Here is a 16,701-nt window from a genome sequence, read left to right as displayed (position 1 = left end):
TTGCTAGGAGGTAGCACCATTGCTCTGTACTGCAGCTCTGAGACTAACTGGATTTGAGCTGGCTGGCTGAACCGAGAACCAGAATGGATTTCCTTCTGACTTCACAAAAGAAAATGTTTGAAATTGGATAAATTGGCTTCAGGTATTTTATTTTAAACCTTACAATCTCTTTTCTTAAATAGAAGTATTTTCAAATGAAATATTTTCAAAATAACGTATTTAGGAAATGTCACAATATTTTGACTAGAAACCCTTGAGCTTCAGCTTTCAATCTCGATTTGGTTTTACCACGTGGTTTAAGCTGCTCCAAACTGCATTTTTTCAGCAGCAGCAGAATGATACACTTTAATGTCTCTTGTCTTCGTGTCCCCTCATTGTTCAGGAGCTGCTTGAACCCATCCAAGCCCCTTGCACTGGGAATCTTGGGGAGGAGCCGTGAAGATGTCCTCTGATCCTCCTTCAGTCCTAGTTTTCTTTTTCCTGGAGCTTTATGTCCTTGCCGTGTTTTGTTTTCTCCCCTCAGACCAACATTGGCTCCATCCTGGCGTCGGTGAACCCCTACAAGCCCATCCCTGGTCTGTACAGCATGGATGCCATAGAGCTGTACAGGCAGCACCGCCTGGGTGAGCTGCCTCCCCATATCTTCGCCACCGCTAACGAGTGCTACTGCTGCTTGTGGAAGCGTCACGACAGCCAGTGTGTTCTGATAAGGTCAGAAAGGGGGGAATTGGCTGCTCTCTGGCTGCATTACGTGCCGTGGGTGGGAGGGCTGTTACTTCAGTTTGTCCTGGAGCTGTGTGTGCAACGCATCTCTTCCTCCACAGCGGAGAAAGCGGAGCTGGAAAGACTGAGAGCACCAAGCTGCTGCTGAAGTTCTTGTCCGCCATGAGCCAGACCTCCCTTGGGGCCCCGGCCTCCGAGAAGAGCACACACGTGGAGGAAGCCATCCTGGAGAGCAGGTGCGTTTCACCTCCATACCTGCAGCTATCGCTTTGCAGGCACTGCCTTCTGGGCAGTGCTCGTGTTTGGGCTGGTGGGCGTGAGCAGAGGGTTAATACTCCAGCAAGGCTGGGATTTCTACACCTTTCAGTAGCTCCCGCCCCTGGGCTGGCCCACGAGTCATGGCACAGCCCTGGTTTCACATCTCCTGTGGCACAGTGCCCTATGGCCGTGGATGGAGGGCACGTGGGTAACGTCCCTCCCTGCGGCAGGGCAGTGTGGGCAGCTGGAAACCTTTGGGAAAAAAATCAGAGCTCTGAAGTACGGCGCAGTCACGACTCAAGACTTGCTGTGATTAGTTGTTGTTCTGTAATCTGTTATAACGAGTAACTTCTGAATAATCCCCTGTCTGAGTTCGTCTCAAGAGGAACCGTGCAGCAAGCAGATGGAGACATTTAGAGAGCCCACATTTCTCAGGGTAACAACTGCAGTCATTTTTTGTTCAAAGCCATGTAAGTCCTAAAATCGAACATGACGACGTGCAGGCTGTGCTCGTAGGATCCGTGCTCCGTGCTCGTCAGGCCTTCAGGTTATTTTAAATTGGGCTGCATTGCAAAGTGCAATATTTTAATCCTGGATTCCGTGTGTCACTTTGAATGGTATGAAGCTTTTTTCCCCGGTGCAAGAACCAAACTGCGTGGTAACTCCCCCCTGCCCTTCCCTATGAACTTCCTGGAGACCGGAGGGTGACCAAGAGACAGAGGTTTTCAACTCATCACCCACCCGAAGCTTGATAGATTTGGTTTTTGCAATACTTCTTTCTGAAGTGGATAATGTGACTCTCTGAGAATGAAGTTCCCAAATATGTCATTTGTTTGTATTCCCTCAGCTTGGAAATCGTGGGACTTGTATCAACCTCAGCAGGGTTTTAAGTAACAGGACCAGCACCAATTGGTGCAGCGTTGTTTGTCTGAAGATGTTTGCCTGTAATTTTAGGAGGTTACTGAAATTGGCTTCTCTTTCAAAAGAGGAAGCAGAAACAAGAAAAAAATAGCTGGTTTGAAGCTGGTGTTTGCCCTAGGTGGTGTTCCTGACCATCGTGAGCAAAATACAAGCCCATTCTGTGGGGTGCTGCTGTATGAAGCACACAGCCTGCTGGGGTCTTGCCATTGCTGGTGGGGAATGCCCTCACCGGAGTGAACACCAGCTGCTCACGCTGCTCAGGGTCTGATTTAATTAAGTCAATCCCAAAGGTTTAAAATTGCGTAGCGCGTGATGACAAATTGCTCTTGCCGTCCTTCCTTGCCCTTGAGCTCTTCCTGCTTGTCCAGTCTGGTGCTTTAACAAATGAATTCGTATGGTGCATGCTATACGAATGGCAGAGGGCTGGGCACAGGCTTTGTTATAATGGTATCACATCACCGCTCCCATCTTCATTGCCTTGTTCCTTGCAGCCCAATTCTGGAGGCCTTTGGAAACGCCAAGACGGTTTATAACAACAACTCTAGCCGCTTTGGCAAGTTCATCCAGCTGCACTTCTCTCAGCATGGGCACATCCAGGGCGGACGAGTCACTGACTGTATCCTTTTCTTCGGTGGACCAGGAATGGTTGGAGCGAGTGGAGAGGAAGAGGAGTTCAGGGTGGGTCTGGAAATGGCTCATCACCATGTATTGATTATTTAGAAGGGTGAAACCAAAGCAAGTCAGTACCTCCTGTGCAATATTTGGATGTGGAGGACGATAGGAATTCAGAGCACCAGTTACAGCTCCTCCTTTTGAGGTGCCCATCTCCAGTGGACCTTGAAACCTTAATCAAGGACAGGAAAGGGTGGATGTAGTCAAGTTATGTTGTGCTGTGACCCTTTTCTTCCTTGTTTGCTCACGTAGCCCTATCCCAAAGGCCGTGACACATCTTTTGTCTACATGAGGTAGCTAAAGCTGCATTTATTGATGTTGGTTTTCAAAGCTGCCGATCACTGCAAACCACACCAATTTCCACTGGAGCAGCAACCAGATGAATTTACTACTGCTGTAAATAGCAGGCTGGGATTGTTTAGTCTCTGCTCTTTGTGCTGTCGGTAGATGAAAGATAGCTGTCTCTTGCAGAAACCCGGAGATCTGATGCAAGACTTATGTCTCTCGGAGTGGAGTGGCCCCTCTAATCTCTCTAGGTAGCCATGATATGGCTCATCCTTGCTAGGTTACCCCACTGTCATGCAGGCCCTGTATTCTATCGGGCCCTGCCCTTTTATATGTCTCTTTGGCACACTATACCTCTGTGGAAAGGCAATAATGAGGAATAGCCATATACCATTTGAATGCTTTCTCCTTGACACGTGGTTCAGATTTACTGGAAAAGGTAGGTGTCACCTCTACCGTAGCCGTGGTGAAGCAGTGCCAGTGCTGCTGCCACTTCCACCCCTGCGAGCAGCATGCAGACACCAGCTCTTCAGATGTTACTACCACAACTGCCCCAAGTGAGGAAGAGGGTGGTGGAGGAACAGGAGGTTCTGTATCCATTAGAGCTTGTGATAAACTCCTGCCTTTAATAAACACCAGGAAGTCCAGGGAGGCTCTAAGAAAGTGGGTTTCCTGAGGGGAAAAGGAGAGAGCAAGTAATTCGGTTCCATAGAGAGGCTTATGGTGGTACAACTCCAAATGCCATCAGCTGTGCTCTGATTCAGTTTACTTCGGACTCAGGAGGCTCACTGAGGAGCGGGACTGGAACCTGCAAGGTTCTGTTTCCCCATGGGCACACACTCAGTGAGTTACATGCTTAGCAGCACAGCTGCACAAGAGAAGATCTTGATGTACAGCTTGTTCAGGCAACATCATCGCTAAGCTGGAGGCAGCCTCTCTTGTGCATCGGCCCTAGAGATTTACCTGTATCCCATCCTCCCTCCGCCTTTGCAACCACAAGTGTAGCCTCTTCCTGCTGGCTACGCCTGCGTTCTTTGTTTCAGAACAGAGTGGTACACCAGAACCCTGGAGAGAGGAATTACCACATCTTCTATGCTCTGCTGGCTGGTGTGAGCGGGGAGCTGAAAGGTAACTCCATTCTCTGGGGTATCGCTTAGTCCCCTCTCTAGTCCAGCCTGTAAAGCCTTGGCAGCAAAGGTGCCAAGTGAAACAGAAAACAGTGGGGACCGTGGTTAGCAGCAGGCACTTTGAGAAAGCACAGAAAATATATCCTGTTCTTAAGCAAATTGTTCTTCTCTGTCTCCCTTCCTAAGCTGGCATCCCAGGCTGCTTCCCTTCCCCTTTCTGTAGTGCATTCCTACCTCTTGGTCATCCTTTTCTCCTTTCTCCGTAGATCTTTCAGTTCTCCTCTATTCTTTTTGAAAAGGGGGGTCAAATCTGCAGATAGGATTCAAGACGTGGTTGTGCCAAATATACGTGCAGAGACCTACTTCAGTTTTTTATGTTTTGCACTGCGTTCCTTCTGTGTATTTTCAGTAATCAGTTTCTGATTGCTGCTCAGCACTGAGACGTGTTCAGAAGTCTTACTGTGGCTCTCTGAACCGTCTCAAGTGGAAATGCTTAATTTAGAGGCCATTGCTCACTGTGTGTATGGTTAAGGCTATCTTTCCGTACGCTTAACGAGATTGGATTTCATCTTTTTTTCTCTTTTTCCCAAGTCATTTCAGTATTGAAAGCTGCTTCTGTGGCTCTGCAGGCAGCCTGGGGTCTGACCGTTCTACAGCATTTTGCATGCCACTGCAGGCTTTGTTCCTGCACACCCCCTCGCCCAGCGCGGTCACTGCCTAGGTGCACCCTTTGAGGCATATGGAATCTATTTAGATGAACATACCCATTGTGGTGACCATACCCATTGTTTTCGGGGACCAAGACTGTAGAAGGAAAAGGCTGTTTGCTAAATAAACTTTTGTCTCTCTCTTCCCCTGCTTCCTTCGCTGTTGCAGAGAGCCTCTCCCTCGCTGAGCCGGAGACTTACCGGTACTTGAGCCAGTCCGGCTGTGTGAGCGATGAGAACCTGAATGATGGAGAAATGTTCACTAAGGTCATGGTGAGTTCTGTTCGAATCCTCCTGAGCTCCCTGGGCACAGTCTCATGGGCTGAGCATGCTGCAGGATCTGGACATCACAGGCAAAATTGATTTGTCCTACACTAAAATATGGCGTTCAGCAACCTCTGAACTCTTTTAGCTGCTCGTGGTAAAAATGAGGCTCAGAGAGTGTTTTTAGTGCACAGGAATGGGAGAGTCTGGGAAGCAGTCAAGGCTGAATAATAATTTACAATGGTGGAGACTCTGGGGAATATCATCGTCACCCCTCTGCCCCATACTGATTCCTGAGGGCTCTCTGAATGTCCTGATGCTGAAAACCTCACACTGACCATTTGACAGGGAACACTTAGGCATTCTCCGGAGATGTTCTAGTTCACCCCTGCAAATGGCATATTCTAAAATGCCACGCTGATTTCTGTCAACATCTGTAACTTTACCAGAGGTCATGAGTTTATCAGGATGAATATGCAACTCACATCTTGTTTGACAAGGGGCATGTTATCAGTCCAAGGGCTCTGGTAAAGTAGGTGGAACCAGACAGCTTAGGATTTCAATAGCTTCTGCTTAGATGTGATTTAAAGAAAAGAAATGTCTCCAATACAGCAGAGGTTTTCAATGACAACGTGGCTTTTATACTTCAGCTGAGGAGAGGGTTCGGGGTGTAAGTGTGGTGGCTCCATTGTACTTTGGCTGTATCTACAGCCAACGCTGGCTGTGTGGTTTTGTGTAGACTGCCATGAAGGTGGTGGACTTCAGCAGTGAAGAGATCCGAGACATCTTCAAACTTCTTTCTGGCACTCTTCACCTGGGAAACGTTGAGTTCATGACAGCTGGTGGAGCCCAGGTTACAACCAAAGCAGGTAAGTGGGACCCTCGTAACTTGGTCAGTCGTGCAAAACCCCATAAGACCCCCAGCAGAGTTCACTCTGCAGTTCTTTCTCCCTCTCCTGGCCAGCAGTGCCTTTGCCAGGGGATTCCCTGCAGTTTAGCTTTGCCTCCATTGCCACACGAGGCATGGCTTCAAGCACCGGTATGGTTTAGTTGGGCTTGCATACTCTCAAACCAAGTTCACAATCTCACAGTTTCTCTCTTGTTTTGAAAGAGCAAGATGAAATAGGAGCAAGGAGGAGTTTTAGATTGTGGCAGAAATGCTAAGTCAGGGCTTGAAGCAGTGATTGAGCACCTGGTGGGAAGGCAGGGCCAACCCAGGGCAGCTCAGGTGCATGCAATGCATTGAGTGATTGGAAAGGGTGGATCCAGGATCCATCCCTTCCCAGACCTCATTTAAGGGTTGGCAGTGGAGGTGAGGGGGATCTCACTGCATCCCTGAGGCCTTCTAAAGGTAAGCAAATTTTTGTCCTCTATTTTTGCATCTCTGGCTGTTGCATTTGGGCTTGTCCTCCTTTGCTGCAGCCAAAGACTTTGTCACCCTGCTATTATTGCTGTACTTTCCGTGGCATTATAGTGTTTCATAGATAAATCTATTTCAGATTTTCCTCTGAAGCACCTGCTAGTTTGCACTGTTACAGATAGCCAGCATGAGCTGGGCTGATAAAGTGAGTTCTCTAGACAAGTAGAAGTAATGAATATATATCATGAATGTTTTAAGTCTGCAATTGATTTCCTCTCTTCTGAACATGCAAGTTCAGGAATCCCATGCTGTGGTATTGTGCCTTTATCTTCCCACTCAGTGAATATTCTGCTGGTGCTGAGTTTTACCCAGTGTTCTGCTCTATCTGTTGTGAGCAGAAGGGCTGACTTCAACCTGTATCTGTTTGCAGCCCTAATGAGTATTGACCCTGCCTTATAGTAGGTATGTGAGCACAGCTTCAGGTGTGCCAAGGAGAATTAAGTAAAGGGGCTTCTCTTTCTGGGGTTTAGTTGCTTGCCATAGAGGAGTCCCTGGGAATTCCATGCTGAGCTGCAGAACGTGGATTCCTCGCCCTGGTGGGGATCCACAGAGGGAAAATAAAAGTGTCTGTCTGTCTTGTTAGTGCTGAACATTGCCAGCGACCTCCTGGGCTTAGATGCCTTCCAGCTTTCCGAAGTCCTGACTCAGAGATCCATGATTCTGCGTGGGGAAGAGATCAGCTCCCCCCTCACTGTGGAGCAGGTGAGTATTCTACCTTACTCTGCTGCTTTCTCTACTCCTATGTTTCCAGGCCTTCTATCATCCACTTGGGTTTAGAGTTCCCTGTTACTCCCACTCAGCTCTCAGCTGTGTCCTTCAGTCTTTTGCCCTTAGCAGTAGATCAGGCCCCAGTGTTGCCTCTTCTGCTTTTTAGGTTTTAGGGACAGGCAATGCACAATACCGGTTTTAGCTCACCTCCAGCCACCAGGAATTGGTTGTGCTCCTATTGTGCAGAGGGTGCATCAGATGCCTTGTGGCCAGTGCATGTGTGTGTGCTTTTGCCTTGTGGAACTCCCAGGTTATCTTGTATTTACTAGAAGGTTAAAAACTGACACACAGTTACCACAAAACATCCAGTGGGTGTTAGGCTGTTACCCCACAGTAGCTTGTTTGTGTATCCACATGTGCAGAAGAGCTCACCAAACTTCTGTGTTACTGTCTCCAAACCTGTACTGCCTGCTGGGGCCAGTTCTGCTCATCTCTTGCATTTCTCTGTGGCTCATTGCAATGTTGTTTATACCAGCTGTAACTCGTGGTGCCAATGGTCACTTGAGGGCACTCTTGGTGTTTTAGGTCCGTGCATAGATAGCTGGAAAGTCATCTTTTGTCATTAATAAAAGGCACAGTGCTGGGGAATGAGGGCTACTGCTACTAGGATGGAATAAGCATTGTGTTATAGCAAAATAAACATCTGTAATGGAAATCTTGGGCTAGCACAGACAGCAAAGGGTTATCAATCTGCCCGGTGCACTGGCAGAGATGCCAGTGCTTCTGGGCTCCCTCTGACAGATGTCGGTCCAACCTTGCTTCCGATTTCCTGCCAGAGGTGTTTCATGGCCTCTTTAAGTACACTTGCTCCAGCTGCACCGGAGACTGGAGCTGAGGAAATGGCCCTCAGACAAGGCCAGCCTTTGGCATCCCAGCTCTTCACTTTACAAGCTTTGGTTTATGTGAAGTTTTTCGCTTTGTATTCATGTTTCTCTAAAGTAAGCAATTTGATTCCTTCAGTACTCATGCACAAGTAATTTTCTAAATCTCTTATTTTCCTGGTACAAGTGCTACGGCATAGGTGCCATACGGATGCTACAGCATAGGTGCCTTTGCTGGGTGAGCCTGTTGTACTGACCAGCAGGCCTATGGGGTTGTATGGGCTCTTAGCCCCCATGTTCTGCGCTCACCTCTTCCCACTTGCTGCTGTGGGAATGTGGTGATGCTGCTGCCAGGGATTTCTTCTTCTGTAGCAGGCTCGCTGCCCATCTGAGCTTTGACATTTCACTGGGTTGAATGGATGAACCCGCCTGAAGGCGGGCAGGGCTGGGAGGGTGAAAGGGGCCTTTGAAAATCTCATGCCATGTTGTGGGGGATGTGGTTTTGCTATGCAGCTGGATGAAGAGCTCTGACTCCACTTGGATTCTGCAGCTAGAGGGCTTGGGGTCCTTCCCTGTCTTGGTGCGTGGGACAGACCACCTCGTGGAGAGAAGAGATACCTGGAGAAGGCTTGCATGCCTGCCCTTTGAAATACAGAGAAGGGAGGTTGCTGTGTTCCCTAGACCTTGGGTTGCTGGAGAGCAGATGCTACCCCAGAGGAGGAGAGGAGGAGAGTACCAGTGAGACTGGGAGGAAAGGAGGATCCAGCTGGTGGGCCTCAGGAGCAAGCTGAGGGGCCGGGAGGATTCAGGTTCATCCAGTCAGGATCTTTACCTTGGGTCTTTCCTGGCTCCTTTCTTCTCTCTGAGATCGCTTCCCTCTGATAATGCTTCTTTTTGACCTCCTCTTCTTCCCAGAACCATATAAGCCCCAGTTGATTGATCTGAATAGTCTGTGTGTGGAAGCCCAGCATATGATCAGCCTCTTACGTTGTGGTTCTGTCTCATGTCTCTCTGTTAATTGAGGGATTTGGGGCATGCCACTTTTGTTTAGTCCAAGAGCTATCAAAAAGCACAACCAGCCCATCCCGGTTCCTTCTGTTTGAGAGTTCAGAAGTTCAGTTTTGGGCATTCACCCTTACAATCAGACACAATTATCCGTTCCCTGTTAGCATTCACAGTTTAAGATTTTTTTTTTTCCTCTTGGTTATGATCACTGCACGGGATGTAGGATCAGCTCCAGGAAGGTCTCTCCACCCACCCCCTTCTGGGACGTGTCCTGGCTGATGGTTGGCTTCTGGTGAGATGATGGTGTTTTGGAGAGGCACCTGATAACTTGGTGGCAGAATGCTCTATTAGATTTTGCCCTGCCAGGTTTGAAAAATGGAGCTGGCACCCATCGACTGCTCTCCAAGGGTTCTGAACTGAGGAATCAGGATGTTCTGTGACTTTTGTGCTATTTTGTCTGTTACTGCAAATACTGGGTCAAGTGGTGCAAATGACTGCTATGGGCTTAGTTGTGAGTTATTTTGCCACCTACCCTACCCCAGTATCTGCTCCAAAATATATCAGTGATTTTATTTATTTATTTATTTTGCTACTTCAACCTCTCAAGCTCAGCTACCTAGGTCAAACATAGTACATCTGTGCAAGTCTGGCCTATTTGCAATCTTGAATGTTGACTGTACCTAGAAATATTGCACCATGTGTAATCAGTACAGAGGCCGAGGCATCAAAGGACGAATGGAGGGACCTGAATTTCTGTAGATTCCTGGTGCCCCTCATGCCTTCTGTACTCCCCGTGACTTGTTTTTAACTCTCTGCATTTACAGGCAGCAGACTCCCGGGACTCCCTCTCCATGGCGCTGTATTCCCAGTGCTTCTCGTGGCTCATTAGCAAGATTAATACGAAGATCAAAGGCAAGGAAAACTTTAAGTCTGTGGGCATCCTGGATATCTTTGGCTTCGAGAACTTCCAGGTCAGGATTTTGTCTTTCACAGGGTGTGTTGGTTTTGGAGAGGTCAGTTGACGCAGGGAGGATGTTTTGTAGGTTTGTATCCTGTGTAAGATAGCATAGGGCATTTTGGGACTTGTCTGCTGTCTCCTCCCTCTGGGAGTGGCAAAATCTGTTTAGCTGCCCATTTTTGGTACCTGTGTTTGTGCAGGCTGATGTTCAAGGTATGATTTGTGACACAAACTCTCAGCAAATATAATTAATACTACCTTAGTATTGCCTATATCTGCTTGCTTTGTACTTACGTGCTAAGTAAACGTCCAGTTCTTACATGTATATTATCTGGTTACATCCCTTTTGCTGAGAATCTAGTGTGCAATGCTCCTGCTTGCAATTATGAGGAACGTATGGTGAGCAACTATCTAGTGACTGCTCAGACATCTCAAAGAAGAGAATTCCCAGTGGCCTAACCTTTAAAGAACAATGTTTCTTTCATCCTAAGAAATGGGATTGCCTTCAGCATCCTTTACTACCATTTAGGCCTAAAGCATGAACTACAGAAACTGTTCTCCTGGTGGCCCTCCCCGTACTGTCTTCCTTGTGCCCGTTGACACCCTTGTCCCTGTGCTCTCTGGCTTTGTTCCTGGTCTGGCACCTTCCCTGTAGCTGTTGCAGGAGATAGTGCTGGGACAAGACTATTAAGTTTTAAAATCTTTGTTTCTTCCCACAGGTGAATCGTTTTGAGCAGTTTAACATTAACTATGCAAATGAGAAGCTCCAGGAATATTTCAACAAGCATATCTTCTCCTTGGAGCAGCTGGAGTACAACAGGTGACAAACAGATGAGCAGGGCCTTTCTTGCTTTTGTGGGTGGTAGAAGAGTGGATTTAATTCCTCCTTCATGCTGTCCAAGCAGGAAAAGCAGCTGAGCCTTGGTGTAGCCCTGGCTTGAGTGCATCTTGAAGTGCCATCCATGTGCTTTTTGCCAACATAAGTCACTTGTCTCCAAGCAAAAGCTGTCTGTCTTGCAGGATTTTGAGCCCTCTCCTGTTATCAAATGGTGACTCTCATGGATCTGAGTCTAGCCCAGAAAGAACTTTGCTTAAGGAATGACTTTTTGCCAGGCTCTCAGTCTAGCCAGCAAACCCTCCCCAGCACCTGAAACGCAGTCCAAATCAATTGCAATGTAGTATGGGTCTCCTGAAAGTTGTGGCCCTTTACATATTGGACTCTTCTATTAGATCTGTGAAACCTTTACCTTGATAGTGAACACACACCTTCCTGTTCTATGCCTTTCCATTTGAGTTCATTGCTTACAGACAGGTTGGTTGTTTCTGTCGCTTGCTGAAGATAAGATCAAAGAGTAGCTGCACTAAGTTAGTCAAAAAACCTGTCCTCTTTCCAACATCAGCTGAAAGTGAATGTCTGAAGGAGAGTGGAAGAACAGAGAAACACATCAGATACTTTTCCCAGTGTTCTCCCATTTTCCTTCTAGCTTTTCCGTAAGAGATACCATAGTTGGCTGTGGTCTCACGTAACAAGCATCTGGCACACAGTGCTGTCCTCTTCCATGAAATTCCACAGTCTTTCCAGAAACCCATGTCAACTTTCAGTGTTCATGTATGGTGTGACAACAACTCCCAAACTCACCCACTTATTAGTAGACAGGTAGATATCTGACAGCTCTTTCTGATCTGAGTTTCCAATGCTGTGAAAATGTCTTTTTTTTTTTTTTTCTCTCAGCAAGGAGATTTTAATCAGGCTGCATGGAGCTTTCTGCACAGTTGTTTTTCTTCCGTGAGCTTCGTGCTGGATTGTACTTTGTAAAGTACCTGGGATGCTCTAGATTATTGAAGCTTCTAGAGGAGCCTGCTAGAGAGGTGCTTTGGTTCTTGCTCTGAAACAGAAGCCTTTATGTCTGTGAATGAAGCAATTGAGTAGGGTCAGTGAGGGCAAATGAGAGCAGTCATGTAAAAGGAGAAGCTGAATAGGCAATTCATGAAACTCTAAAGATTACAAAACTGCAAGGCTATTTATGGGCTCACTTCTCAGGCCAACTGCACTCTTGCAGGAAGCTCGTGTTGGGACTGGTAGCATTGCAACAAAAGATTTTTTTCTGATGATTACATAGGAGTTTAAATTCCACAGCTGAACTTTGGGAAGGACGAGAGCGTTTTATTATTGACTACTCTTCAAGTTGTCATAGGGTGATGTTATTAAAGCTCACTGTCCACAGTACCCACTCTGCTTCTTTGGGTTTAGTAAGTAGCCCTGTGTGTTTTGTCATTCAATCAGATAAGTGATCTGTGATACCTGAGACAGCTTGACTCAATGGTGATTGCACTGATTTCAGAAATCTCTACTTCCTTCAGCTCTGGAAGGACTTAATGCTCTCAGAAGTAACCCAAGAGGCCTTTTGGTTTAAAAAATATATATACATAGTCTTCTGACACCCATTATTGCAAACTTTTGGTATTTTTGTCATTAAAGCAATAAGATTCTGTTCCATTTAGAGGGGGGTAGATAGTGGTTTTTTTTCCCATTCTTAAGAATTGATTCCAGTTTGCTGCTCCCAGCCATTGGCCACAGGTTTCTGAATGCTTTGGACCTGAAAGTATGACAGCTGGGCTGAGGGCTTGTAGGGAAGACCCTCACTGTCTTCTTAATGTTAGCCTTTACCTGGAGGGACTCTGTATCAGAAAGTCAGTAAGTAGCTTCACCTGTTGCCTGTAGTCTTCCCTGCAAGCGTCTTTCTTGGCACAGGACAGCCCAGCTCCTGCAAATCCTCCTCAGCTCTAGAAAAGGCATTCTCAGCTACTTCCCTCCTGCAGCTCAGGGCATTGGTTCTTCCCTTTCACTTATTTTTCTATTTGTTCTTGACTGTCAGGGAAGGGATAAATTGGGAAGCTATTGACTGGATGGATAATGCGGAGTGCCTGGACCTTATTGAGAAGGTGAGCAACTGTCTGGGACAGATTCCAGGGATCACAGTGGTGTTTGATTGTCTTGGGGCTATCCATGGGGTCTCGGTTTTAAAAGCAAGTAGTAGCTTAAATCCTCTTTCCTTCGTGACTTTCCAGAAGCGTGAGCAGTTTTAGCCCTATTCCCAGCTCAAGAAAGCATATCCATGCTTTCAGCTTGAGCTTTGCTGGGTATAACTTGCGGGTTATTGCTCACCACATTGTTCAAATCTCTGTTTCTTGGCTTGGTGCTGTGTAGTTCAAGCCTTTGCTGTCTGTGAAAGCCTGTCTCTTGTTTGGCTGCAGAAACTGGGTCTACTGGCTTTGGTGAATGAAGAGAGTCGATTCCCCAAAGGCACAGACAACACCCTTCTGGAAAAACTTCACAGCCAGCATATGGTAAGTAAGAAAATAACCCGACAGGCAAATGATCAGTATGTTAGCCCCATCAGCATTTCAAAGCTGAAAGTGAAGGTTTTGTTGATGGAAAATATGTGCTTTGTGCAGGAAATTTGAAATGCCCTGGGCTCGAGTCTGCAAGTGTTTAATAAGGCTGCGCTGAACAGCAGCAATAAGTGAAGGAACCTGCAGATGGTTTCTTGCACGCAGAAAGGCAGCGTGCATACTGCAGGCTGCGGGTGGAGATCTGACTTCGTGGCATGGGATGGAGGTCGGGCTCTGCTGGTCTGTGATGGGAGCTGTGCTGTGGGCACGGAATGCGGCCGCGTGGCGTGGGTGGCTTTTTTCTGCCAACTGACTCACAGCAGCCTGCTCCAGAGCACGTCAAATCTATCTCCTGGGGCTGGGGATGGTTTTGGCTTCATGACTTTTAATGGGAGCTCTTATTGTTCTTAATGAGTTACATTCTTTCCTCCTCTTTTCTTGTGTTCTGGACGCAGGAGTAGGAGGGCTCTTTCCTGCAGGTCACAAAGTTATCCTGGGGACACAGCATCCACAGTGAGATCACTGTAGCAATCCTGTGCCCTGTCTCCAGTACAGCCAGCACTCTGTTCAGCATAGTAGATGAACAGAGTCCTAATAGACTGAAAACAAAGCAAATCAAACGCTGTAGCGGGCACTTACAGAATAATTCGCCACTTCAGCAGTAGCTGTGTGGGCCAGTAGGTTACCTGCTCCCCTAAATAAGGGTTCACCCCAGCCTCAAAACATACTAACTTATATCCTTTATCAGACTGTTTTTTGTTGGAGTAGATGCAGATATTCTCTTTTTTTCCTCATGAAATATTTTGTTGGAAATATTTCCTTTCTTTAGGCTTAAATGGACGCCTTCAATTCAGTCCCCAGTGGCTTTCCCTTATACTAAAGGTCGAGGTATATAAGGATGCCTGATTTAGCTTCTCATTGGTATTTTGTGTATTTTAATATAGCAATAATATTTTAGTATATTGCTTATTTTGTATTTTCTTTGTGAACTGTCCCTACCTCTTCAGTTTATCTCCAGATGGAGAAATTTCAAAGCTCCTCTTTCTTTCTGCTGTTTGTCTCTGAACTCCTCTAGGTGTTTCCCCTAATCTTTTCTGAGATAAATAATCAAACCAGAAAGCTGTTCCCTTGGTAAGAAGGTGCCTGTTTATTGTACAGCAGCATGAGACTGTCAGCATTCTTTTTGCATTCTTTTATGCCCCACAACATTTTGGTTGCTGTTTTTTGGTGATTTCTGTACATTGAGTGGCCTTCTCATTAAGCTGTTCATAGTGTCACCTCTATCTGCTTTGAGGAGATAGCAGTTAACGTGGAACCCTGGGGCCCATAGGAGAGAGAGGAGAACTCTGTGAGGAGCTGGAGCACAGGGAGGAAAGAAAAGTGAAGTAGGCAGTGGTCTGGAGTTTGTATTTTTAGAAGGCTAAGTGTTCTTTGTACTGGCCAAGTGTGTATGGTGGGCTGGAAGAGTGTTAGAAGGCATCCGCTCGCTTGCTGGATAGCCTGATGGACCTTGCAGGAGAAAAAGCCATCTTCTGTGTTTCCCGTGGATTGCAAAAGGGTTAAGGGGGAAGAACATAAAGGCTGAGATTTAAGTGAATATGACCTCTGACTCTGGGTTGAATAGCAGTAGGGGAGCTGGGAGAAGGAACTTGGAGAACTGTAGGCATGGATGAAACACACGGACCTAATAGCTGGGGGCTGGGCAAGCATTTAGCAGTGAAATCCTCTTGGGGTTACTAATCAGACCTTGTGGAAATAATCAGTTGTAGAGAGCAGGAGTATAGACGTAGCATGCACTTGCCTTTTTCTTACTCCGCATAGCCACTGCTGGAGGCAGAATGCTCAGCTGGATGGATCGTTGATCTCAAGTAATGTGGCTGTTCTTGTGTATCTAAGGGTTATCATGTAAAACAAAGAAGGGGGGAAAAAAGGGAGATAAGAGCTAGTAAGAGAAAGGAAAATGAATACGGAAAAAGAGGAAGAGAGGTGTGAAGAAAGCTGAAATATAAAGGAAAACAGTAGATTGATATGTACCTCTTTTGACAAAGAAAAGCATAGGAGTTCTGCAAAGCTGCCATCTTCGCTGCATCCTGATCCCATGTACTGCACCACGTGGTTTGTGTGGAGCTGGGACTTCATGGGTGTCAGACATGCAAGAATTAACATTTCATCCATGGCATGCCTGCACAACCTTGATTCTGCAAGCCCTTACTCACATGAGGAATGCCTTGAAGGGCTGGATTTTTTCCATCTTATGGGAATAGCATATTTGCAACTTGGATGCAGGTAACTGCTGCACATGTGATCAGGCTCTGCAACAACTAAGGTCCTTACCCATCTCAGCATTGCCATAGTCGTGGCTGAGCTCCTGACTGATGCTTTTTATTCCTAGAGTGACATTAAGACACTTCTTTTTTCCCTTTCATTTCAGAGCAATCCTTACTATGTGAAGCCTCGAGTGACAGATCATCAGTTTGGCATAAGGCATTATGCTGGTGAGGTAGGTGTTCATAGTGTGTCTATGAGATGCTTGCACCTGGGTGTGAGGTCGTGGAATATTTAGATTCCCAAAATGAAGACTCTCTCTGAGCTGTGGGTATGCCTCATACCAGAGCATAGGAGGTGCAATGGGCTTGAAATAGCATGTCATTTTCAATCGCTATATCCTCCAGCTGCACACTAAGGAAGGGCTAAGATTCTCACCGGCTCTCCACTGCTGAGCAGTGGTAGCTGGAAGCACAGGGCACTCCATGGCACTGGTGATATTTCCTGACACAAATGGAGTAGCTCACACCTTGCAGAGGATTTCCCCACTTGTTGACTGCAGGGCGTATCTCTGCAGCTGCTTCACTCAGCTCCTGGCTTTGAGGTTGGTTTTTCTTGTTTGTTTGCTTAAATTGATGGCTAAAAGCCACCTTCTTGCTAGTAACTGCTGAGCTCTGGAACTCCTTCTTTGATCCTAAGAACTGAGCTCCTGACACGTGCCTGCAGCATTGCTGTGTAGCTCTGCTGGAGGTCTTATATATTGGCATGCTAATGCAGAAGCACTTAATGACTTGTGCTGCCCTGTTCCAGCAGCTTTATCTTTGTTGCAGGTGCTTTATGATGTAAGAGGCTTTCTGGAGAAGAACAGAGACACCTTTCGAGATGACATTTTAAACATGCTGAAAGACAGCAGGTATGTATGTATCCCCCTTATGCTCGAGAGGAGCCCGCATCTGTTGGACTGGACTAAGCCATGTACGCCTAATAACCAGATCCAGGAAAAGAGTTTCTTCTCTTTGCATAGAGGCCATTTGGTTTCTACTCTGCTTGTTAGAGGGGGGCTCCCATGGTGTGCTTCATCCAACCTGAGCTGTTGCTGTGAGACCAGGCACTG

At 46.7% G+C, this 16,701-nt stretch overlaps 1 protein-coding gene across 3 annotated transcripts in view; it reads left to right on the top strand.

Annotated features, from left to right (window-relative positions):
* The window catches only part of MYO10L (myosin-X-like), a 67,161-nt gene that overhangs the window by 13,574 nt on the left and 36,886 nt on the right, over window positions 1-16,701 (top strand). For all 3 annotated transcript variants that reach the window (XR_005861423.2, XM_015289711.4, XM_046944104.1), the window contains exons 4-17: window positions 524-711; window positions 825-959; window positions 2,394-2,518; window positions 3,285-3,298; window positions 3,903-3,987; window positions 4,863-4,966; window positions 5,697-5,826; window positions 6,961-7,079; window positions 9,796-9,942; window positions 10,649-10,749; window positions 12,806-12,872; window positions 13,185-13,277; window positions 15,754-15,822; window positions 16,418-16,500. Coding sequence is in view for 2 of the 3 variants with exons in the window: in XM_015289711.4 (XP_015145197.2) it covers window positions 524-711; window positions 825-959; window positions 2,394-2,518; window positions 3,285-3,298; window positions 3,903-3,987; window positions 4,863-4,966; window positions 5,697-5,826; window positions 6,961-7,079; window positions 9,796-9,942; window positions 10,649-10,749; window positions 12,806-12,872; window positions 13,185-13,277; window positions 15,754-15,822; window positions 16,418-16,500 (1,460 nt within the window). In the remaining variant the exon portion in view is untranslated. The remainder of the gene's footprint in view (window positions 1-523; window positions 712-824; window positions 960-2,393; window positions 2,519-3,284; window positions 3,299-3,902; window positions 3,988-4,862; window positions 4,967-5,696; window positions 5,827-6,960; window positions 7,080-9,795; window positions 9,943-10,648; window positions 10,750-12,805; window positions 12,873-13,184; window positions 13,278-15,753; window positions 15,823-16,417; window positions 16,501-16,701) is intronic.

The sequence above is a fragment of the Gallus gallus genome, chromosome 7, assembly GCF_016699485.2.
Source record: "Gallus gallus isolate bGalGal1 chromosome 7, bGalGal1.mat.broiler.GRCg7b, whole genome shotgun sequence".
NCBI classification, from domain to species: Eukaryota; Metazoa; Chordata; class Aves; order Galliformes; family Phasianidae; genus Gallus; species Gallus gallus.
This window is presented reverse-complemented; position numbering and strand designations above follow the sequence as displayed.